The sequence below is a fragment of the Bemisia tabaci genome, chromosome 6 (assembly GCF_918797505.1).
Source record: "Bemisia tabaci chromosome 6, PGI_BMITA_v3".
In the NCBI taxonomy this organism is placed as follows: Eukaryota; Metazoa; Arthropoda; class Insecta; order Hemiptera; family Aleyrodidae; genus Bemisia; species Bemisia tabaci.
Window position 1 is genome coordinate 47,590,146 of NC_092798.1, and position 26,730 is coordinate 47,616,875.

Genomic DNA, 26,730 nt, shown 5'->3' on the forward strand with positions numbered 1-26,730 from the left:
TTTTCTCAGAATAGGGTTTTTAAGACTTCTTGCATACGTCATCGTATTCTCATGCAAAACTGAGAGAGTCGCTGTTTATAAAATCTCAACTTTTTCAAATGCGGTTTTTAATTTTGTAAGTTGAATTTCATTAAGTTTCGCACGGATAAAATGAGCTTTTGTCGATGAATTGTGAAGAATTCAAATTGTAGAAAAGGTTCTTTGTCCACTGGTCCATATGAAAGGTATAGAGCATGGATGGATGGAGCTGGAATGTCCTTCGGTTCTCAACGGGCACTATATAACCTTAATAGATGGATGTAGGTTTCTAACGGTATATAAGCCTATGGGGGAAAATTGAAAAAAAAATTAACCTAAATTATTTTTTGAGGGTCTAATCAGAGACTATTATATTCTAGAGCCTCCGCATTATTATCAGTCACTCGAGGAAGCCAATTCTCTGATTTATTTTTTGAAGACTCATTTGAATCACAGTTAGGCTGATTCATTGGTGGATCCAGAACTATGTCTTTTCTCCATTTAAACCTATGGAAATAGATCGATTCGTGGAATCACTCCATAAACTCATAGTAAAATGTCATTACCTCAATAATAATTCTTTTCGTCTTGATTTTAATTTTTGGTCGTTAAAGGGAAAATGAGTGCTTGAGATATTTTTTCACTGTCACCACAAATTCTGATTAGAATGACGAGAAATAATATTGTTGGGGTGATGCAATTTTATTATAAGTTCTTGTGTCGTATTTTTTACATAAGAAAATGCCGTTTTCACCGTGGCTTCTTTCAAAAATATTCTTTTACTGAGCGCGGAGCCCTGCACATTCTGAAGACCTGAAAATCATTTATATCCTAGTTGCTTGTACGAATTTACATAGAGAAAAATATCTCAGACCATCAGTAGGATCTATTAAAAATTTCATCATCATATATCTCTTTGATATACTGGAAGACCCGTTGTCCCAAAATGATTGATGTTACAGCGGTTGCAATCTTATTGAGACATCGCATGTATTCCAGGTTTTTAATAAGAAAGAATTTGAGGTGGGAAATATTGATTAGGCATTTTCATAAGAAAATTCACGCCGAGAAATTTTCCTCCGTATATTTGTAGATAATGAGTACATTCAATTACCTGCTTTACGGTAGTTGCAACGAAAACGATGTAAACGCAGCAAATTCCAAGTTGATATACAATGAGGAACCCATCGACTATGACACTGAAATCAAACTAATATAAATTAATGAATTTACTGCCTCGAATTTTTCGTCATGTGGCATAGACTTCTTTGATATGTGCGTGTATGCGTGCGTGCTATAGCACAAGCGTTATGGGTGGGAACTGAGAATCTTACTCTGCGAAGTGAGCGGATAGAGTTGATTCGTTTGATATCTCCTTTTTTTGAAGATTTTTACTTAGCTTTAAGAGAATGCAGATTCAGATTAGCTGAAATTTACCGTATAATTCTTGCAAATAAATTTGTATATATTTTATCGGGAGATTCTGGGTTAAACCTCCGATGATAATTTTCCTTCAACAAAAAAGAGCCATTGAAGTACTCACAATATCCATTTTCATCATGATGATTTTGGTTGAAAGTATTTTAAAAAAAATACCCGGTTGAGTTATTTTTTGGGAAGTTTTTTTTACTGATTTTGATCTGTTTTTTTTTTTTTTTTTTTTTTTTTTTTTTTAATTATTCCATTTAATCGACGTCCATCGGTTCACATCGATCGATTCACGTTCTTATTTTCCGTTCAGTTCATGTCAATTGAATACTTACCCTCTCGTTGCATGCAGAGCTGCCACATAATTTTTTTTTTTTTACTAAATAATTCGCCTTCTGCTGCTTCTGCATCAATGTTACAAATATTTTGTACGTGCTGATTTTAGCTCATTACATACTCGACTGTTTGATTGCGTTTTATTTGCACGATCTGTTGAAGAACGAACGAAGGAGGGATTGAGCTATTCATTCAATCTCACTTCTGTTGTTCTACAACAGGGTGTTCTACTTTCGTACACAAAACGCCTTCAGAGGGTCAAGTATGTAATGAGCAAAAATCAGCACGCACAACATATTCGTAACAACAATTGCTGCAGACGCAGCAGCAGGCGAATTGCTTGTGCACAAAAAAACGCCTTCAGACATCCAAATATGTAATGAGATAAAATCAGGACGCACAACATATTCGCAACAACATTTGCTGCGGATGCAGTTGAAGGCGGATTGAAAACAACCACATAGAAGACGTTGAAAACTTATTTTAGGTTCTTGATAAAATTAATATTGTTACTGATAGAGAGTTGTATTTTATGGTCTTTTTAAGGGCGATTATCAAAAAACTTATCTGGATAAACTAAGCTTAAATGTAAAGTAAAATATACCGACCTGCAAGTTTTTCAGTTTTGGCGGGAAGTTTGGTCTAAACTTCTAGCCAAGACTGAAAAAGCGCCAAGACCAGAATAGTCATGAAGCAAAAAAAAATGTACCCAAAAACTGTTTGCAACGGGTGAATCTATGGTATGTTGTAGCGTTGCCGGTGCATTAACAATTTACTGTGGAGACTTTCACAACTTTCCTCTTATCAATATCCCAAAACGATTTCCATCTATGAATTCTAAACCTTGCTTCCTCACCATGACGTGGATTTTTAATGATTTAGAGGGAGTATTATTGGTAATACTTTACAATGCTTTTGTTAGCTTTTAAGCCATAGGCCGATTTTTACTCACTGTAAACCGTTTTTGGGTAGATTTTTGTCGCATTTTATTTATTTTTACTTTTTGCTTCACGACCACGGTATCCTAATATCGATTAAAACTATCGGATTCTAACTTACTATGAAGCGTCAGCAAACATCCTCAATCCTGAAGGACCCTCTTGCAAGGCAATTTTCATTGAGTCAGGATAACTAAGGATTGGAACTCGTTTCCGTTTACACAGGATGTACTGGGAACGAACCTGCAAAAGAGATAATGATGTATATTTTACACTAAAATCACACGCTGAGTCACATTCGAGGATCGCGTAGATTGGTTGTTCATTTTACGCCCGTAAGATATCATAATAGACCATTAGGCATTATCAGAGATGAAGCTTCTCATTATATGTTTTCTCATCAAAATTTCACATAATACACGTTGAGCGCATTTCAAAATCTTCAAAATTGATTCAAAGGTGTAACATAAACGTTGTAGTTTACATTATCAACAGTAAACTCAACTATCCCGCTCGTGAAAAAACCCATAGTAAACCCATAGTGAAGGCTAAATTAGGTACAGAAATCAGCCTACATTTAAGCGAGTAAGTGAAAGCTTGATTTTATACGACAAATTTTCCTCCTCTATCTTAAGGTTACCTTAAATCTTGTGGAAAAAGTTTTTACAAGAGGGTAAATTATTCCATCTTAAAATGCCCCAAAATTAGTTTGGCTTCCGTGTTGACTCGAGCAGACACTTTTCTTTGAGCGGGAGGTGAGAATCAACGTAGACAGACGCTGTTTTGCTCCGAATTTTCATTGAAGTTTATCAATTTTTAATGCGTCAATCGTATTTTGTGGTAAAGTGTCAATTAGAAAGCGAATTTATGATGCTCAATTTCATAATCTACCTCATGGTCCATTCTTTATAATGTTAAAACTTTTTTAGAAGATGACTATGCCAAATCATGCTCCGAGAGCTTTTTATGTTAATCGAAAGATGGTTCAGAGGTGCCGTCCATCTTGTGGGTTTTGCACGAGAATAAAATCTTCCAAGTTCAAGTCAAGGGCACAATTGGTTTTCCTCCGATGAGCTGCTCGAGTATCGAAGACCGCAGCACTTTCAGCGGTGTGGTAACCGCAACCACAATGTTTAACAATTTGTTCCGCGATCTGGTCGTTGTTATGCAAGTGATTAATACTCTCGCAAGAGAAAAACAAACAAGAGTCTACACATGCTCTCAGTGCGGCGTAGCGTTCTTTGCGATATATCGATTGATCTGTCATTAAACCTGTGGAAAAGGATCGAACACCTTAAATCGATTCTTTACTGTAGGTTCAAATGGGGAAATATCGATAATTGACTATTCACGCCCCGCCGCTGCAAGCTTCATCACTAATTTTATGTAGTCAATCTGTAGTATCATGTCAATCTACTCCTGCATGTTTCTCTCCAGCAAACATAATTCCGCCTTAACTCTCTCTGGGTTTCTCTAAATTTATTATGCGGTATAAAGTAAAATGAAGCTGACTTTTTGCAATGACTAGCCAAGATTCTTCAAAAAATATGATTAGTTTAACATGGCAATGCATTTTTTGTAGGTATGTATAGCATTTTTTTTTGAAGCATCAAGGCTAAGTCTCCAAGTAGCATTTCTCAACGAAAAAACTGCTATATATTGCGATTTTATCGGCGATAAAATTGCGATTATCCGTGATCTTATCGCGATAAAATCGCGCTTTTATCGACCGACAATTTATCGCGATATTTTCGAAATAAAAATCGCGATAAATGGCGATTTAATCTCGATTTTATCGACAAAAATTGATCACCATTTTATCGAACCGAAAATTGCGATTTTTAATGCGATAATATCTCGATATATTGCCACCGATACAATCGCGATTATCAACCGATAAAATCGCTATTTATCGCGATCACTGCAACTTGGGTTATTGTAAAAAGTCAATTAAAAATAGATCCAATCATGCAAAAACGCAATAAATTAAAAGAAATTAATTATTTATATGGATCTTACGAGAACATGAAGACAGTATGTACATAAAAATCCTATGAGGATTGTGCCAATTGTTCCGATGAGGAGGCCTGCTTGGTAGAACGCCTTTGGCATGGCAAGAATTCCCGTTCCAAGACTTCCTTTCAGCAAGTGAATTAGCGTCTCGTTGTTACTGAAAATAACAATTAAGTGTAAGTAAAAGAGATCTAATAATATACAAAGTTTTTCTCTTCTTCTGGTAATACTTTTGGGCGGGGTGGACTTAGATAACTGAATTTTGAGATGGGAAAATCAAGGGCTAAATCACTAGCCGTAACCATGGTATATGTACTTTCGCGGCGAATGACGTGGTACACTTAATAGACGGTGTTTTAAAACAACACTCTTTCTTTCAAACGGAAATTCATTAATATATGAATAGAACTTGGACGTTTGGACAGTTCTTTTTCCTGATTGCCAATCTATTTGGAGCACATTAAGCAAGCCACATCAGCTACTGCAAAATTTAATCGGGTGATTTAATTTTTACATGAAAACAGTTATGCGGATCTTGTGAAAATTTCCGTGAATTTTTTGCATAGGATGAAGCAAATTCCTTAAAATTTTCAAGGGAATCCGAAAAAACGTCCTCTTGTAAAAAATTGAATCGCCCAGTTAAATTTGGGGATAGCAGATGTGGCTTGGTTCCTTTCTGCTAAACGCGACCCATTTGTCAAGGCTAAGGCTATCAAAACGTACTTCTGACGTATCGTTTCGTTCGTAACGTATCTACTGACTGGAGCAACTGACCGATTGGGATATTATATGGGCAGTGCGATTCTTAAAAGTCAGTAACACTGTTTTTCTCCATTTAAATCCATTAAAAATATCGGCTTTTGGTGAGGCAAGCTGCCTCGCCCAGAGTCGATCGTTTTACGTATATTAAAATTGAGAAAAACAATGTTGACAAATTTCAAGAATAGCTACTACATATGTGGGTCAATTTTTCCAAACAAAAATACGTATCTTGCCCAATAAACTTTTTTGCAACGAACCCGTTTTGATTGGAGACACCCTGTGTAGTCAAGCTTTTGCTCAGCAAAATCTGATCAAACTTGAAGGTGTATAACCTTTTAATCTGCAATGTTATGACATTTGGACGTATTTCTGCCAAACGGAACCAGAGCCAGGTGAGAAGGAGGTCTGTGCTCGTTATTCGAGGGCCGTAAGAATGAATGGGAACTCTATAGCTCCAGTGACGTCGGCGATGACAAATTCTGTATTGGGATCGACCTTCGGAGCCTTTAACTCATGAGCCTTGTCCGCATCGCTCTTGTCACATGCCCATGGCTCATGAGTGCCGCATTCAGTTGACACATTGTCCTGTTTGACAGAATGTAACATCCCGTTTTTCCATTCCTCCAAAGGAAATCAATCCCACTTTAACAATGTTAATTATCCAGCTCTCTAGAGCACACTCCATCTTTCCTACTCGTTTATATTTCCGTTGGACAGAAATACGTTCATTTGTATTACCTACAGAGGTATGAAAGTAGGCATACTCACGTTGTGGGTGCGTCTAAAACTCGATGTGTGTGCGGATCATAATCTCCGTCCGGGGGTGACTCATGAGGTGGAACGTTTATTGAAAATTCGTTGTACTTTGTGCCGTTTCCTCCCTCCCTGAAAGGCAAAAACAGTTCGGTTCACTAACAGTTCACTACACATAAAAATTAAGGATCAAAGTAACTAATTCGAGTATAATGTGTCGAAGGTGAAAATCGTCAAATCAGGCATTTTATGAAATGCCTGTGCAGATAATCAAATTTTGAAAGTTTCCGGAGCTTTGTAGTTTTCACAAAGAGCTTTTGCATTTTCATTATTTAGAAAGTAAGAATCCATCGAACTATGATCTTTTATTATTTTTGCCCTTTTAAAATGTCTCCCATATCTTTTTCACCGTCAAAATTGTAAAAACTCAGTATTCTAAAAAATGCTGAATCTTTTGAAATGAATGTTCATATCTGGGCAACTGGGCATCTGTCATGTGCAGCAACCATCCAACGATGCGAATTTTTAAGAGGGCTCAATTCTTCTCTATGTAGACAAATAATGATTACAAGATTTTTATGTTTTTGGCTACTCATAATGCGATAAAGAAGGCTGAGCTATTAGCCGACGTAACAAATATAATATGCAATAATTGCTACTCAGACCATACTTTAATGAAGAAAAAACAATGCAAGCGGACATTGTATATTGTTTTTTTTTTTTTTATTATTTAAGCATGGCCTGATTAGCAATTATTGCATATTAGCTAGTCGGCTAATAGCTCAGCCTTTTTTATCGCAAATAATGAATTTATCCAAAGCTAGCAGAGAATTCAGAATTTTACCAGAGTGAGAATGCTGGACATTTTACCTAGGCATTTGACGAAATGCCATAACAGAATTTGATTATTTGCCTGCAACGTGTGCAAACTGCTCAGTTAGGAAACGATATGTGAATGACGGATAAGCTAAATTTTCCACTACTGTATAAAGAAAAATTGATCGTAAATATGGAACAATTTTGAATTTCAGGGTTGTAATATAAAAATTTAGCCCCAGAATAACGGTCCCTTAATTTAAATTTTAAATAAAATACGGTACGGATTCATCGAACATAAACGTAAGAAACCAAGCTCAAAATGATGAATGGCATCAAGTTTCAGTGAGCGCCTTCAAATTGACAGGTAGGCAATTTCTTGACTTATAAGCACGTTTATATATATCATATTTAACCGTGGCGATAAATAATTACATATCTAACTTTCGAGACATATTTACATCGCGGGAGTTATTAAAGTCAAAATTCCGCATTCAAAAATTATTTTGTGTTCTCCTGTGTAAATTCTTGAAGCTTTTTCAGAGTTTACAATTCTCATTGTAAAAGTAAACATATGCAATATTAAACAGAGGAATCTATATGATATTTTGCAAAAGTGGATATATTAAGCAGATGCGCAGGTGTGTTTCGGTACTGTTTGATTCAACCAGAAAAATGAAGAGGATACAAATCCGCGTGCATATATGCAATCCTTTGTGGCTATAACTGGGACAAATCAATGATGAAACTAGAGTAACGTGTGAGGCCGCGAAACTCTCATGTTGTGTTTCATTTTTAGCATAGGAAACAAATCATCCTTCATTTCTGAGAACGCGAATGATTTTTATTATTTAGCTCTCGAAAGATTGAGCAGATACTTTACGAAACTGAAGGATCAGAGCACCAAATATTTCAGCAATAATTCAGTTTTACATCATTCGTATCAAAACTCGATATAAAAAGGGATGCTTAAGAAAAAGTTCTAGCTCTCATTCATATTGCGAGCTTTATTGAACTCAATCTCCTCTCTTTTACCTACATACCTACATCAAGGAAGAGTCTCAGAAATTGTGCAAAAATAATGATTGGTTGCCGTTCATATGTTAAAAACATGTATTTTAAAACGCTGTACCCCATGTTTTGTCGAATTAACTACAAAATCAAAATACTAGAAAGTCTGCACGTTACTATCTCCAATTTTTAGGGACGCACAATTTTTTGTTTCTTTTACAGGTAACCAGTTCTTTGTGACCATTTTCCTCAAAAATTGTATTTCAACAAGATGTCTTGTTTCCATATGTGTTATAGTATGCGAGTCATAGTTACGAGAAAAATGACGAAAAATATGAATGCTTACGGAGAATTTTGGCTTATGTTGTGCATTTTTAGCTCGCCGCCAGGCATTGTAATGTAGTTTTATTGCTTAAGACAGAACTCTGAAACATATAAAAAAGTAAACAACATGAGCAACGAGTATTTTTCCGTCAATTCCAAAGTAATACAAAAATAATTAATTGCGCGAAAAAAATTCAGGACTGAAACAAAACATACCTTTACATAAAATGTATATGAGTCACCGGGATCCATTTTTGTCTTAAGCCTTTAACGCAAACTTATATACGAAAAAGAAGAAACGGATACTGACTCGTTAAAGTGATTACTTATGGTGTCAACCAAGGAATTTAGTGAGTAAGCCAGTTTTTTTTCTCAGAAACTTCCACGTAATTTTCATTTCCTCTGAAATATGGGTAAATGTAATACTGAATTGATAAGACAAAATTTAGAGGAAGCGCACTCTGAGGTAATTTTCTTACATATCAAGATTCGATCATCCTAATTTACTGTAGATTACAAAACATCAACCACTCCATCAGAAATGGACGTATTTCTGCCAAACAGAACTATGTGCATTAAGACATGAACCCTGGGACCCATAAAAATGTGTGCATAACAGGGCTCACGTCATAATGCACATAGTTCCGATTGATAGAAATAGTCCGAATAATAAACAATGAGAGCATCACAACCTGTAATTTCTAAAAATAAATCTAAGTTAAAAAAATCATTATTTCCCCTTTAAAACCTCCTCCTCCTCCTCTCCTCTGGATGGGTATGTTTGCATGAAGATCCAGATGGGTAACCAATAATGACCGCACTTCAGCGGTTTTGCGTTATGTAACGGAGCACCACTTTGGAGCGACCCTACATTACCTCATCTCTTCCTTGTACATGATAACATCCTATTGGTAATGAAAAAAATTGCAATGAATCTACACAAATGACTCGCACAAAATTCGTATATGAGATTATGTTTTATTTTTTTGGCTTGCGCACCATCGCAAATCAGTCATGATAAATATTGTAAGGACCCCAAATTGATACGTCAAATACCGCAAAAATGATGTATCCAATAAATAAACCTGTAAGAAATACAGGACAGTGGCGAGGCAAGAATGATCGATTATCAACATTTCCCCCTTTGAAGCTATGATAAAGAATCGATTATTATGGTGTTTGTTACGAACACCTACTTATCGATCCTATTCTTTAGGTTTAAATGGCAGATAAATCGATAGATCGAAAATCATACCACGCCACTGATACAGGAATTGGGCAAGAGACAACAGAGTCATAGAGGCATAGTGGTGATTCCTGCAATTCTTCTCATCATTTAAATATATGAATCGTATTTAGCAAAAAGGAACCAGCACAGTGATAGTGTCTTAAAAATGTTGCATTTCGATAATTATCTAAAAAAAAACTCCCAGAATAGCAAATATTTTTTGTTTTTTTCACGAAAAAATTGTTAATTTTAAAGGATAATCATTGGACGAATTTTAATTATGTACGTATATTAAGTATTTTTAAAAGGAATGAAGAAGTTGCACAATTTTGAAAACACCGTAATTGCGCTGGTTCTTTTTTGCTAAATGCGATCCATATGTCACACAATCGATCCTGAGTGAATCAGTTTGTCTCGCCTAGAATCATCAGTACCTATATTCGATGGATTTAAATGGAATATTTACAGTGTTGCCAACTTGCTGGAATCGCCTCTGTAGTAGCAGCTAATGTAGAAGGGCCATTACCTCTTTTACGATTCAACGACGAGGAAATCAAGTTGACAGATAGGAGGTAAGTCATTGACCGATCTTGCGAGTCGTTAAGTTGCGGAGAATAGGGCATTAAGTCGAGTGGCGTGGCGTGCTTTGCCATATATAGATTGATCTACCATTTAAACCTATGGAAAATGATCGATTATTAATAATCGATTCTTTAACACAGCTCAAATGGGGAAATATCGATCATTCACGCTTCGCCACTGATTAAGTCATGTCACACCTGTTCTCAACTCACTGGCAGAACATGAAATCTTCGTGGCCTCCGTGTTTAGGCTGTGATTACCCCCCCCCCCCTTTCATTTCTAAACGAATTTCATCGCTCCTCGCTTATGCACATGGATGCTAGAAAGTATCTGCAAAAAGCTCAAATCCCAATACTTCTATCAAACTTCGCTTCAAGAAGAAAATGAAGAAAAAAATGTTACTCCCGTGCCTAAAGTGCCTTTCTAGGTCAGAAATACGTGGATTAATTTACAAACATGACAACACTGCCGTGCTTGTGAGGAATGTCAGGAGATACAAACTTTCCTCAGTTAAAATATGTATTTTGTAAGAAAATTGTGCATATTTTTCCTTGAGATTTGCAGATGTTTTAGATTAAATTGCGAACAGAATTGTCTGAAAAATTGGAAGAAGATAAACCACTTTTCCCAGTAAATTCGTATTTTCTCGAAGGAAATATGGCAAGGCCTGAAGGTGCATACGGCCGTTTCCCTTAGCACGGCAGTATAGTGTAAAGGTTAAAAAATGGTCATGAAGAGGAATTCTACCCTGAGGAAAAGGTGTTGATCCTGGATTAACCTCCCACTAGAGTTCACAAAATCCCTGTTCAAACGTGTCGAGAGATCGAGCTCCACACACATTTTAAAGCGCGCCGTCAAATTTCATAAAATTTTTCTAGGGAATGGAGATTTAAAGAAATTGAATTAATTTAACTCAATCAGGATTTAAACCGAGGTAATTTGCAGATGCGTCTTAAAATTCTGACTCTATCACTGACGTAATTCGATCATCTCTTATGAGATTTAGTTTTTCGGATAAGTGATAATTTATTCATTTGTTTATTTGGAAAATGTATGGGCCTCCAATAGGGGCAATGGCACATGTTAGATGAACTAAATTAAACAGAAAGCTTCCAAATAAAACAGGAAAGGGACCAAGTTTCATCTAGGTGGGAAAATAAGTGAGTATTAGCTTCAGCTCTGAGCTTACTTATCCACTTAATATCACAAATAAAAAATTCAAAATAGATATGAAAAATATTTTAAATTTTAAAGTGGACGTAGTAATATATCCCCAGAATTGAGCATTAGAAAGGATCAACTTCACAACATTTTAATCTTCACGTAATCTCGATGTGACTTTGTATCTTACTGTTGATTTCGATCAAAATAACCCACGTATTGTTTAGGTATATTTATGTAGAGAGGAACTACGAGTATGTAGTGTATAATCATAAGAAACGATGTATAAATAAGTTAAATTAAAAGGATCAACCAACATGCGCACGCATGAATTAAATCAAAGTAAACGATTTAGAAATGAGATAAATAAAGAAGAACTATGTGCGCATAAAGTGAATTAAAAGGGACCATATGACCAAAGATGACTTTATTCTAAACGAACTAATTACGAATAAATTAAATAAAAAAGAAGTAACTTTGTGCATGAACTTTGTGAAGGAACTTGTGTATCGTAGTTCCTTTCGATTTACTTTATTCGTGGAAGGGTCCTTCTACCCAAAATACGCGCAATCTCATTACGCAGCATCACTCTAGATCGTAAAATTAGCGGGTTATATTTGAACCCAGTTTATCAGAAAGGAATTAACCCACATTTTCGAAAAAATTTAGTCAAGGATGTTGTTGAATGCCTCTGGTCTCATATTTTCTCCTGCCAAAAACTCAAAGTCGAGAAAAAATTATTTTGCGAAAAGAGCTTAAAGTATATTTCCTACATTGAGTCCTAGAGGAATGAATCTTCAAACCTCTTTTCCTCAGTTTCGACTTCATGCGCGTTGGTTCCTTTCTGATAAACTTGGTCCATTTATATACTTTGATGGTTATGCAGTTTATTCAAAGAATCTAATGTTTTATCTTATATTTGTCAGCTAAAATTCAGTCAAGTCTTTGTATCTACAAAAAATAAATAATGTTTGTTTATGGGCTGAAAATTTCTGGATTTCCACTTTTCTTAGTATTTCTAAGTAGTTCATAGTAGTAGCATTAGTAGTAGTAGTAGTAGGAGTAGTAGCAGCAGCAGTAGTAGTAGTAAAAGTAGTAGTAGTAGTATATATCTTAGTATTCTTAGTATTTCGTAGTAGGAGTAGTAGTTTAGTAAGATTTCTTGATAGTAGTTCCATAGTACTTAGTAGTAGTAGTAGGTTTCGTTATATGCAGATTTTAATTTCCAATGAAACAAGAAGTAGCTAGTTATTTTATGTGCAACAATAATGGTTGAAATAAAGCGACAAAACTAATACCTTGCAAAGGCGAGAAACTAGGTTACGAGGGGATGAATCCTGGGTGGCACTTTCCCGGAGAGGAGTTTTCCCGGGACGACGGGCGCAGCCGAAGGGACCGGGATGTTTACTAGCTCGTGGATCGTGGCGGGCGCGAGTGTGCGTCGCGACGCCGACGCCGACGCCACCCGCCGACGCTCCAGCCGGCGCGGCGCTGAGGGGCGCCATTGCCGGCTCCGACGTCATTGTGAAACGGGGTGCCCGAGCCCGCGCAGGAATCAATACCCGAATCGGGCCCTCGAACCACCCCTATTTCTCGCGCCAAGCCCCTACCACCCCGCGTTTCGACAGAACCGAGCATGCTTGGTCAATTACCCCTATACTCGCGATTACGACAATCATCCCTTTCATCGTCCTCCTCACCCCTGTCAGGATTGCGTCACCCACCCTCTCGTGTGGGGCTTCCTACTACCGCATGTCGAAAATGTGGACGATTTTTCTGCCGTGTCGAGAAAAAACGCCGTATGAGCCTTCAGACGTTGCCAAAATTCCCTTCGACAAATTGGGAATTTTCGTGAAAATGTGGGAACATTTTTCTCCCGATTATTCAGAGAATTTTGTTCGTAGTTTGACCCAAGATTTCTGAAAATTTTGAGGAAAAATATTATGATATATTATGAATATTAAAAATATAAAAATAAAATATTACTCCCTTAAAAAATAAATGTTTTTGAGAGGAATTTTGGCAACATCGGAAGGCTTATACGGCGTTCTTCCTCAGCACGGCAGTATTACTTCATGTCAAAAATAAGGAAGATTTTTCTGCCGTGCCAAGGAAGAACGCCGTATGAGCCTTTGGATGTCTACCAAATTTTCGTTGACAAATCACGAATTTTTGGGAAAATGCGTGAGTATGTTTGTTTCAATTTTTCAGGGAATTTTGTTCGTAATTCGATCTATACAGTCTGAAACTGTGAAGGGAAAAGAATCACAGCTTTCCTCAAGAATAAATATTTCTAAAAAGAATTTTGACAACGGTTAAATCTTATTCATACGCTGTTTTCCCTTGGCAAGGGAGTTTTGGAGTATTGATGAGAAAAAGTGATGGGGTAATGATGATAGCTTTTATCCCCTCTCTCATTATATTAGCCCTCCAAATCTGTTTCAAAAACAACTGAAATTTAAGAAGAAGGAAATCAAATTTAATCAAATAAAAAATTGTAGCACGACTTTTTACTTCTCTTTTTTTCCATTGGCTGTGTTTTTTAAAAATATCCAGAAATATGAAGGACAGTTTTCAGGTCTTAATTACGTGAAAATTCATGATTTTTGGTTGACTCGCCCATTACGTCCCTGCTTTGGTCTATGAATCTGAATTGTACGTCAATCACCATTCACCAGGTGCAGCTGAGAGAGCACGACGGAGTAAAACAAAAATCCCTCCAAATAGTCCGCATTGGTCATAGATTTTTGGTAATCAAACCTAAAAATCTACCTTTGATTTTAGGCTCATTATATCAATCCAAAGTGAGATCGTCAACCCTCTGTCGTAAGGACTTACCTCGATTTTCAAGTTAGTCCTGTTTTGCATATAAAACCATGCTTTCTAGGGCTCATGTGAAAATCGAGATACGCCCTTACGCCAGAAGAACGACGAAAGAGAGACTATCTAAACCTTATGAACCGAAAAAAATGACATGGAAAGTTGAAAGCACCACTAAATCAGTTTTCTTTTGAATTAAATTCATCTGCTCAGGGTTTTTTTTTACACAAGTGTGACGTCACATTTCCGTGGCGTCGCGTCGCGCTGGCGAGGAAATTCAAAATACTTGCAGCGTCATTAACCCGGCTGGCCACGGCATGGCACCATGAGAGGGAAAGTGCTCCACCTATATACTGTTCGTCGAGTGAAACTGATACTCGGTTGCCACGTGTGTCCGAATATCATCATTATCCGGTCTAGGTTTTCTGCAGTTACAGCGTATTGCTCCTATGACTGTGAGTGGAAAATTGTGAGTACCATTCTTCCTTGTGCTTGTGCAAGGTGATCCGCCTTCATTTTGCACGTATGCAAAAAGCACAGCGAAGAAGTTGGTTTAGTTGTATCTCGAGATATACGTGGATTGCATTTTGCAAAAAGGAACTAAGAGCATTCCAATGTCTCCAAGAATGTGGAACTATTTTTACCTTGCAAATATAAATTGATCATCTGGCAGAGTTTTATCTTAGCTCCCAATAAAATATAAATTCAAGACGAAAATTACCTACAAAATTTAATTTTTTGCATGACTTCAGTGCGCACTGACGCCTACAAACCTAAGTGGATACTTCACGCATTGCGCGGCGACGTACTGGCGCCTACAAACCTAACAGGGATACTTCACGCATTGCGCGGCGACGCACTAGTGCCTACAAACCTAAGTGGATACTTCACGCATTGCACAGTTCGTGAAGTATCCGTTTAGGTTTGTAGGCGCCAATGCACGTTCATTGCAAAGAATTTGAGTTGCACAATTTTAGCAACATTGGAATGCTCTTTGGTTTCTTTTTACGAAATGCAATCCACATCATCGACGGCTGGTAGGTGAATGAACCACCGGGCACGGTTACAAATAATCTACTTTACCTAAGCTTACCCTCTCTAAGTTGACCTCACCCAACTGATGTTATACTCACCTCAAAATTTGTTAGCTGTCGTGTTATCAAATAACTCGGAATGGGGACGGACGTTAAAGTTGCGTCAAGCGAGGGAGGAGATATCTGACTTTCTGAGAGGTATTTCTAAGAGTGTTTCAGTTGTTAATCTTCCTCACAAATGTGTAAGAGAAATCAGCATTAGCTCCTCATTTTTGTGGCGAAACTACTCACGAGATGTTAATTTTTCCCAAAATTGTACTGCGAACTTCAACAGAAAAAAATTATTTTCGGACTTGAAACAGATGATGTGTGGCACCACAGTCCAGTGGCGTGGCGTGAATAATCGATTATCGATATCTTGCCATTTGAAGATATGGTAAAGAATCGATTAATAAGGTGTTCACTGCGAACACCCTGATAATCGATCTTTTTTCATAGGTTTAAATGGCATAACAATCGATATATCGCAATTCACGCCACGCCACTGCCACAGTCTAAAGGGACAACCTCGAACTCAATACTTTTAAAGCCACTCTGCACGGCGAGGCTAATTGTAAGCTCAGTGCTCTCATTCTACCGCGCTAAGGAAGAACGCTGTATGAGCCTTCAGACGTTGCCAAATTTCCTTTAATAAAATATGAGTTTTTAAGGAAATCCGTGAATATTTTTGTTTGAATTTTTCAGGATACTTTATTCGCAATCGGATCTAAATAATCTAATTTCAAGAGGAAATATTTGCGACTCTTAAAAAATGAAAATTTTATTCGAGGAAATTTGGCAGCTCCAGAATGTTCATACGGCGTTTTTCCTTAGCACGGCAGCCTTGTAAAGGGGATTTTCGGATTCAAATTATGCTGTGCGATTCTATCTTAATCTTTGACTGACAATAGACGTCGTTGTCGGATTATGGGACAATCTGACGTCACAGCATCACGTTGCTCCCCGAGTCAGCTATTAATACATCCCTCGTCCAAACGTGTATATCCCTTCATGCGTTCAGACAGACCCACGAAACAAATGGTTTGTTTTTATTTGATTTCCTCTCGGTGTCGCCGCTACGCATATTTGCCTCGGATCTCCGGCGCCAAAACGCTCATCTGGGAGGACCGAAAATTACTCTTCAGACTTTTGAGTCCATGTAGGATTTGGTATCAGTGGCGCACCAAAAGTTTCAGTCCTTCCATTATCAAGCGCTATTTTATTGTACACGGAAAAATGAAATTTCTAGTTTAACAATTTTACAGTTAAAGAAAGTGTCCGACGTGTTTCAACGTAGATCTGACAAAAACAAATACTAATGTAACCACTCTCGTGGTTAAATTATCTTTCTACTATTGTAAATTGTACATTTGATTTGATACTATTAATTTGGACATACCATGCCATATCTCGGGCAAAATTAACCTTAATATATCTCGAAATTCAAAAATAAGAGACGTCTAAAGTGTAAACGCGATACAACTATTCGCGCAAGATGGATGTCCACATTGCATATGAAAAATGTAAGTCGCGATGGCGAGAGTCGTGAACTCGCTCAAACAAACACAATACGGAAATAAAGCGAGGGAAAGGATGCGCGTTAACGACGGCGCAGAGATACAACTATTCGTACTCGGTGGACGTCCGTGCTGCATCTGAAAAATTGAAGGCGCGATGACGCGAAGCGTGAGTTCTCAATGCTCTGCTCTATGCTGCCAATGAGGTGTCGCTCAGATTCGGGAGAAAAGTTAAAAAAGAGGCCTGAATACATCTTTCCTGTCTTCGACTGTGTTGATACTCGTTCTTTCTTCTTTTTCCAGGTTCTTGTCTGATTCTTTTTTGGGATGGATTTGCAGACCCACGTCTTAAGCTCGTGTAAACCGCAGCACTGGCTCAGATCTCTTAGAAAAAATGGTGCTTGGATGCGTCCAGTGGCTTTGATTTTTTTATGTTTTCATTAAGTTCAGAATAGTCTGTCGGTTACTTCAATACGTTCAATTTTGCAATTTTTACTCTGTCTGAAAATAGCGTGAACCTGTGCTGCTTTGCCATGATTTTCTGAACCCCTCTCCACGTAAGGGATGCCCTACCCGGAAAAATCGGATTACGCCCCTTTAACCAGCCACAGGTCTACGCCCTCAGATAAGAGGAAGTCCGACCATGTCCGTCTGCACTGTTCGACTGGGTTGTGAAAAATTGGGTGATCACTCGTGGTGCGCGCGACTGCCAGCGCTACCTATCAGCGGAGATTGAAACAACACATACTCATCCTCTCTCCGAAAAAATCTACTCGAGTTAATGAACGGAGCTCAAAGACCTTTTCATGAAGGAATGGCTGGAGCAAGACGCAATAATTTGTGGAATTCGCTTCCGAGTTTGCGGGTTAACGGCCAAAGTTCACTATGAATCTAATTGCGGAAGATGGGCCAAGGTCACGCTCCATTCATGAGCGAAGAATGAGGAACCGCCCACGATGGCCCCGGAGGAAATTGCTCGCCGTGCGCACTGAATTCCTGCCACTTACGCAGTTAGACAATGTCTCAAAGGATCAATCAGGGCAATATTCCTCATGAATGCACATATTCGCCGATTGTTCTTTCGGCCTGCAAGACAAAGCATCCTCTCTTTTTTATAAGCTCTCGAGCCTCCTAAACTTTCATTTCTAGTGACGTTTAGTACTAGCGTTTTACCGCGCCGATTTCCATGCCTTTTAGGGAATAGATAGGTGATTGCCGTAGATGAGCTCGCTTTATTTAAATTTTGGATATATGACCCAGATTTCCTAACATTGAGTGATGAAATTGCGATTTCCTCCATTTAAACAATATAAATTTGTATGTTTTTACCATTTCTTCACGCTGTTTTTCCCACAGCGTCAATTCAGAGTCAATTCTGCCAGAAGAAAACACTGAAAAAAATAATATGCTTTTTTAGCACTATAGGATGTCAAAAATATGTCTGGTGATCCCAAGATGCAGCCTTTACTGCCTTGGCAGTTAACTTTACATCGTATGAATGCAAATTCAACTGCTTGGGCAATCAAAGTAGCATCTTAGGATCACCAGACATATTGTTGACATCCTGGGTGCTAAAACAGCACACCATTTTCTTCAGTGAAGGTAAACGTTACTATATAGGTACTGGTACAGGTAACCATTCCTCTGGCAGAATCGACTTTGAGTACACGCTGTGCAAAATACAGCGTGGAGAAATGGTAAAATCTACCAATCTTTTCTCTCGGTGCGATTTCCGTGAAATTTCCAGTAATGACCGTGTTTCTTTTCTCCTTTACTCCCTCTTTTTATGTCACAAGGTGGCCAAAGATAGTCTAGATGTATAGCAACCGAATGATACTTCTTAGTCCCTATAGTTTCCCCTTCACTGAAAAAAAATTATCGGCGTTTTTACCAAGGTCCGTTGGTACCTTTACCATCTCACTTTTTTTTACCAATTATTGGTAATTTTACCAAGACAGACTGGTAAGCTTACCGAAAAACCGGTATTTTTACTGTTTTTTTCAGGTAAGAATACCACTTTTATTGGTAATCAATTCCCGGTAACTTTGCTATTTTATCTCTGTAATTCTACCACAGTCGATAAAAAATATTGGCGTTTTTACCAAGGTCTAGTGAAATTACGGAGAAAGTTCAATAATTTTACCGAGATTTCTCGGTAAAATTACCAATTCCATGAATGGTAATTTTACCCAGATAAAACTGGGATCGAATAGAACCCTGAATTCTTGGTAATTTTACCCTTTTCTTAGTAAAAACATCGAGATTTTTTTTTCAGTGTTGAAATCGAGCATCCGATCGAGACATGACAACGCGAGGAACAATTGGACAGATTGATGTTGGCCAACGTAGTTGACAGAGGTTAATGCAGTATGATTGGAACTGATGTACGTTCCTTCTCCCCTCTTTGCCGACGGCCCTTCTTCGACGTCCATCGACGACGCCAAGGGCTCGGGCGGCGCACGGTGGTGGAGCGAGTCAGTCAGAGAGGTCGGCCGTTAAAGTATTGACTGAAATCTCAAATTTTGATGTTTACTTTGTCAAAAATGGGTCAGTTGTGCTGGGCATAGAATCGTGTTCAGATACTTGACTCTCGTAGATTAGCTAAAAGTAATGAGATCCGTCCAAATTGCAACTTTCTACGTTCAATATTAAACGTCCAGCCCACCTTCAAACCAGGGGCTTCAAAGAGGCTCATCGATGGAACTGTTGACTGTTGCCTTTCAAAAATCGTCGGCCCGACGGTCTATGAAGATGAGCAATGTGTTTGAGACACATCACAGATCAGATCTTGAAATTTTCAAGGAAATTTTTTCAAAAATGGCCGAGAAATTGAAGAATTAATGCCAGTTTGAGAGCCCCAGTTTGAAGGTGGGCTGGACGCTTTAATCGAGATACCGCCCTCTGAAAAGTCAAGTTTTCGACGTCATCCGCCGCGGTAGTGACACCTGTTGTTTCTTCCACCTTGCTTTCATCAGTCAGGGACGCACTGGTTACTGAACTTGAAACTTGGATGAAAGAAAGGCGGAAGAAACCAAAGGTGTCACTACCGTGGTGGATGACGTCAAAAATTTGACTTTTCAAAGGGCGGTATCGCGGTTAATATTCAACGTAGGAAGTTGCGGTTTGGACAAATCTTATATTATTTTTAAGCTGATCTACTATAATAAAGCATCAAAACACGATTCTGTGACCAGCGCAACTGACTCATTCTATTTCAAGGGGTGTTTCTGAAAGAAGATTTCACGGAAAACCCAATACAACTTTTGAACTTTTTTGTTCCATATTTTTGGAAACATAAGCTTTCAAAGCTTCTAGATTTTGTCCGACCTCTCCTATTGACATTGTCCACTGCGAGGCGTCCCGGCGTGAGGTGACGCGACGCCCCTCAATAATAAGAGCGATATTGCCCGGGGGGGAGGGGAGGGGGAGGGGAGGGAGACGTTCAAAAATGGGGTGACGTTCGCCAGGAACTCGCCACTTCAGACACCTCGTGTCCTTCCGAGCTCCATCAGTGGCGATGCATGCATGATCGACTATCTATACATTCCCATTTGAAGCTATGCTGAAGAATCGATTGTTGAAGTATACGTTGATAATCGATCCTTTGTCATAGATTTAAATGGCGGATTAATCGATTTATCGCAAAACGCGCCCACAACTGATCATTACAGCCAATAATGGGCGAACGAGCATGTAACTACTATCTCTCTAATCGTGTAATAGTTGTCAACGGAGCTCGACGCTCAGATTCCTGATGATGACTGATGATCAAAGTGTTGATCAATCTGTTTGACAAACGAGGCCATACTTGCATGAGGCAAATTTCTACGACCGAATATGATGCGATATATCCAAACGAGAACAGTTCATATCTTATTTCCGATTTTTAAATTGACCTTCCGGGGTGAGCTCAAAATTTAGTTTTGCAAATGTTTGACCAAAAAACAGTGACAAACAGTTGACTACATTTTGTGATTAGGAGATACTATTTCTGCTTTACTTTACAAACAACATATCGACGGTGTAAGTCGGCAATCACATAACTCGTTTGTGGTATCTGAAAATCTCCGCCTCTATGTTATTTTTTTAAAGGAGAACAAATTGACATCATTCCTTGAAGTTTTGGCAGAATTTTCTTCGCACAGAGAAGAAAAATCACCGCAGTTGTAAAGAATTGCCGTCGAGTAGTTTTTCGTTTAAAAAATAAAGTATGGCAGGAAGTCTGCGACGCCGCAAACCGAGTTATGTGATTGCTGACTTACACCGTCGATATGTGCTATTAGTTTCCCTATGCAGATGAGTGCTTTTGTAGATGAGCCAATTATTCCAGTTCAATTGAGCCAAATTGTGTATAAAATGTAGTCCAGTCAATGTATGACTCTTTTCAGATGTCCTGTTTGCCAAGTTGGTGTAACTAAGCTGAATTTCATTGAAAAAATTGTATTCGCAAAACGTCTTATAATACTTGATGTGCAAACTGCGCCAGCCGAAATTCATCAAGCATCAGTGCGCAAGTAAATTTCTCAGTAAGGTGACCATCAATCATTATCAGACGGAAATGGTATATTGATCTTCGAACAAGTACCTACCACGATTACTTTGCCTAAATTAGTTTTGAGAGCCTCTAAGAAGTATTATCTCAGCTGCCTTTTCTGAAAGACCTTGTTTTTCCTCCTTGAAATGAAAGAGTGTCAGGCGCCAAGATACCGAAAGTCGGTTTTTATTTCATACAGGAATAATACTTTAGTATTATGAAGTATATTATTATATTATAATTATTAGAAAGTATAAACCTTCTTTCCTCCAAGTCACAAGGAAACGTTTAAACGATACTCAAGAACAAATAATGAAACGATTGATGAAATACATACTTTTTCGATCAATGGATAAAACGCAAAAATATTGATAAATATGGTTAATTCTCAACTGAAGAAGGGGGAAAACATATTATGCGGAGAGTTTTCGGAAGGATCAAAACTATTGGGCCTGAAAATCATCTACAGTGATGAATTTTACCTAACCTCTCCCTCAAGCCAACAATTATGAGTTTCCTCTTTTACGATATTGAAAATAATCATTCAGTCTTAAGTGATTGTTCTTCATTTGTTGATTGCTTTGAGGTAAAATCGCGAATTTGATAGAATCCTGCACAGTAATTATTATGAAAGTCACATTTGCAACCGACTAAAGGCTCAGATCCCGGAAAATCAAAAAGTGAGGAAAAGAAGAAAAAAACGAGGTATTGATTGCAAAACGAATTGAAAAACTATAAAAATAATTTTTTCGTAAATCATGTTGTGTTCTAACAGTTTACTTTGTTGCTCCTGTGTCCTTTTCAGCCCTACCCTCGCGATAATAACCAAAAAATGTCCATCTCATCAGGACTTTCTAGAAAATCGAGATTATCCTCCAAAAATAACCTTCCCAGGAAATTTCAATTACTCGGATAATTGACGCAAGAAAAGTTCAGACGAGAGTCATTTTCGGAATCTGCAATCAAAATTACCGACAGCGCATGATAATTTTTCTCGTTTGATCGGTTAATAAAGTTCCTTTCATCAAATGACCCGAAACACCCACTCATCAAATGCACCTAATTTTCCCCCAGAATTTGTCGATTCCCTCACAAACGAACGTAACTACATTTCAGTATTGCCAAATTTCACATCGGAAATTTCGTTTTTCCTAGGAGAATCTTTGGCATTTGTAACTGAAAATTTTCCCGATGTTTTCTATGATAGTATGAAAAAATTAGAAAAATGTTAGGAAAAAGTTGCATTGAGACATTCTCGTAAAACATTTACATTTTTCGAGTCAATTTTGCAACCTTGGAATGGAGTTACGTTCCTTTGTCGAGAAAACAATTGATTTCGTCTATCACGAAGTTGCCTTACTGTCGTGCTAAGGAAAAAACACCGCATAAGCCTTTAGGCGTTGCTACGTTTCCTTTGAGAAAATACGAATTTATTGGAAGAGTTGCGAATATTGTTCTTCCAATTTCTTGGAATATTCGCGGGATTCGCAATTTCATCAAAAATATCTGAAAATGTTAAGGAAAATTGTGAATGACTCTCCTTTAAAATATACATATTTATCCAGGGAAATTTGGCAACTCTGGAATGTTCATACGACGTTCTTCCTTAGCACGGCAGCATAAGAGACACTCGAGTATTTCTTATTTGGATTACATTTTGCAATAAGGAACCACTATTTCTGGCCCATTTTAGAAACAACATACATGCCGTTGGTTCCCCTATGAAGATATGTGCTTTCATGGGAGAGCTAGAGGTATCGGCTCCTTATTGCAAAATTTAATCAATTTGATGCACCAAATTAGTCTTTTGAGTAAGGACAGCAAATGAAATTAGGCTAAAAAATAATCCTGTCACATCTTGAATCCAATTTGATGGAAAATTACTCACATTTTCCGGCGATTGGTGGAAAGTAAACCTTGCGTCGAAAGCACGCACAGTCGGCGAACACCTTGACTGAAACCGCGATCGAGAAAGAGTGACGCGACGCGTCGATCGAGTGCTCGTCTGGGCGAGCGGAGCGCCTTAATTGAAAATCCTCATTGTGACCCGGCAATTTGACCTATCAAACAGTCGCTGCACTCCCCAATGTGAGTGTGCCACCGGCCAATGCTGCCCAATGAAAAGGTTATCGCATGATGTCATCGAGGAATTCCGCGCTGTGGAAAAACGCCGTATAATCATTCGAGCATTGCCAAATTTCTTCCGGGAAATTTTCAAAATTCTCTTTTCAAGGACATTTTTTCTTTTCAAATTTTTTCGGATAGAGCATGTATTTTGGAGGAAAGTAATGTTGAAGGCCTGGACACACGCTCAAATTTCCATCAATTCTTCCGATCAACATGGTGAACTCGTGTGCGCACCATCTACCATCTAATTTTGTGACAGCCGTGCAAGATTTGTACCTGTTGCAATTTTTGTCATAATCTACGATCGCAAATAGACGGAAAATTTGAGCGTGTATCCAGGCTTTAAGAGTCCCTCTACAGAGAGCGTTAACGCGGCTCATGGATTTCACAAACGGGAATAAAGATTACACAAATCAAATGTTTTTCGTGATCTTTGATCAACTCATTCCCGAATTCCTGGGTCCGTTTCTTCTCTCATTCCGTTTGCTCCTTGCCGTGCCTCCAACTCCCCGGTCCATTCGAGTTTATAATCTTTGCAATCGGTGAAAATGTTATCTTTATTCCCGTTTGTGACACTGTAGAAGCCTAAAATTCTGGAGCCCATCAGCAATGGATTCGCGTTGTCTTTACTCTCAGTATGAAAGGAATCTAGTGATGTTCATTTTCCCTTAAAATGTTCAGATATTTTAGATCAACTTGCGCACAAAATTGTCTGAAAGTGTTAAAGAACAATTTTCTCAGTAAGTATACATTCGTTTTTATTCAAGAGATTATGTTAACATCTGAGGGATCATAAGGCGTTTTTTCTCAGCACTGCAGTATACGCGCTTCTCGATTTTACTAACCCTCCCCACCCACCAAATTTTTCCTGAATTTTTTTGCATTAAAAATCCGAGTATGTCAAGCGAAAATTTGTTTAGAAGAAAGAGTTAGAGGGTAAGAGGAGGTACGAGAAAGAAGCAGAATAAAAGTACAAAGCGATGGCTGAAGTCGCATACTGTGCACTGATCATTGTCTTCACTCTTTTAAAAATATTCACAAAAAACGACCAGGAGATGTTATTTACGTTTTAAAAAAACACGTACTTGGAGGTTTTGAAACGCTCGAATGGATAATTGCATGTGTTGATTTCTACCATCGAGTTTATTTGAGGCGTTTAAAAGTTACAACCCACTTAAAAGAGGATCCTTGAGGTTGAAAGGAACAAATCCAGTCTTCGGTGCTAAGCGTTGTTTAATCCTCTGAATAAAGTCACGCGTCATAACATCAAACCATAATTCACAATATGCGTGCCCCGTGCGTGTTGAAAGAATATGAAATGAATTATTTCTAAAGCTTGCAACAACGCTAGTAAACTTTTATCTTAGTTATCTTCGATTTCACGACTTCATCGAACCTTGCACTTGTGTAAGTAATCCCTTTAAGATGTGAAAAATCAAGAGATGAAAACAGGACGAGGCTCCGAATACACAAGGATCGTTGATACCACAATTCGCGCTTTATGGATGTGCTTGAAGTATCTTCAAAATTGAAGGCGAAATGAGGCATCTGGTCTTGACTCCAACTTCAACCCGCGCTTAAGAAGCGCGGTTTTTTCAATCAAAACGAAACAACTTTTCCCAACAGCCGGACATATCAACGGCAAAACTGCAAAACGACGCAACTCACTTTGTGACGTGATCAGATTTCTCGTCGCATTTTGCTGGATAATTAATCGTAACAGACACTTCCGTGATGAGATGCAAAAAATCAAGAGATGACAACAAGACCAGGATTTTCACTACACAGCTCTTTGATACCACTATTCGTGTTTTGTGGATGTGCTTGAAGTATCATCAAAATTGAAGGCGAGATGAAACTTTATTGCGACTTCATGCCACGCTTAGGGACGACCTGTACCCAGCAAAATAAACCAACTATTCCCCGCATCTGAGCTTACACAAAACTGCAAAACCACGCAACCCACTTGCAGTTGCAGATTTCCTGCCGCAGTGTGCTTCCCCGAAAGATGACTAATCGTCACCATTCCACGACATTTCGTGTACCTTTTGATGTCGCAAAACATACTAATAGTCTATTAGTCGCTGTTTCCTCAAACAATTTATTAAAATTTTTATCCTTAGAGAAAATATACTCGAGTAGGTTCTTTCTTGGAAGAAAATCAAAGGACCCAAGTCCGAACACAAATAATAGGATTGATTTCGCTTTTTTTTTCTTTTTCTATGTCAAGTTTCACGCAAAACGAAATTCAAGCCACTGAACTGAGAACATGGTCGCAGATTTTTTTTTTAAGTTTCAAGGTAAAAAATATTTTTTATTTATAAAAGAAAATATGTGTGGCTCGGTTTCTTTTTCCTAAAAAAAAAAACCCTTTAAGTAAACATTTTTGGAAAAGGCTCAGTGGCATGCAGGTATGTAAAATGTAATTAATTTTCTACATCATCTTTCGCAAATTTTAAATTATTCGGGTTGTTATTTTTACGTAAAGTTTACCTCAAAATTGCTCAACAGGCTCCAAAATATACACATAAAGTATCAAGGCATCATATTTGCTTGGTTCTCCAATAAAAAAATGGAAACTGAAAAGAAATTAGATGCCATGGCTTTTACGATAAAATAGCTAATTGCATGAAGATGCTGCAACTATTGCACTGCCGACGTTATTTTTGGAATGCAAAGCAAACAATTTCATCGGAAATGTGATCAATTAAAAGGAGATTCAATTGACTCGGTTATTGAACTGGAATATTCTAACATTCTGCGCTGAGAACTCATTGGCGCCTGGGCTAGTGCATTTGGTCGCAGATGCATTAATCAATGGAACTGAATTGAGAGAAAGTCTTATTGCAACATCGTTCAAATCATACGCAATTGGATTTCAACCTTCATTTTTCCGTTTTGATATTTTGAAAATTATCCGCTGAGGTCATAAATAAAAAATATTTCTCTTGAAAATTCGGGACTACGTGTCAATAATGTTCGAGAAAATAGCCCAGTAAAATTTTACAAACATTTTCTCGTGGCAAAGACGTGGTGAGAAGTATATGACGTCTGAAAGTAGTTGACACATCGGGAGATGTTACGAGGTGTGCGGGTGGTTTCCCACCATGTTCGCAGGCGCTACATGCTGTCCCGCAAATACGATAATTCCTTCTCAGGCAGTGTTCTACCTCATTGTGAGCGCAGATGTTTTACTCAGTGGCGTGGCGTGAATTGCGATATATCGATTGTTTTACCATTTAAAACCTATGGTAAAGTATCGATTATCAAGGTGTTCGCTGCGAACACC

At 38.1% G+C, this 26,730-nt stretch overlaps 1 protein-coding gene across 4 annotated transcripts in view; it reads right to left on the reverse strand.

The window, feature by feature from the left end:
* The window catches only part of LOC109031373 (proton-coupled amino acid transporter-like protein acs), a 45,294-nt gene that overhangs the window by 15,291 nt on the left and 3,273 nt on the right, over positions 1-26,730 (reverse strand). Inside the window, exons 1-6 of one of the 4 annotated variants that reach the window (XM_019042852.2) lie at positions 23,203-23,368; positions 8,422-8,500; positions 6,264-6,380; positions 4,740-4,890; positions 2,842-2,963; positions 1,133-1,217 (exon numbers count right to left, since the gene is read on the reverse strand). In XM_019042852.2, the coding sequence (XP_018898397.1) occupies positions 1,133-1,217; positions 2,842-2,963; positions 4,740-4,890; positions 6,264-6,380; positions 8,422-8,468 (522 nt within the window). In that variant the 5' untranslated portion in view covers positions 8,469-8,500; positions 23,203-23,368. Of the gene's footprint in view, positions 1-1,132; positions 1,218-2,841; positions 2,964-4,739; positions 4,891-6,263; positions 6,381-8,421; positions 8,501-8,615; positions 8,777-12,668; positions 12,814-23,202; positions 23,369-26,730 lie in introns of those variants that run through there. The other 3 variants (XM_019042855.2, XM_019042856.2, XM_019042854.2) reach the window with 3 other exon arrangements.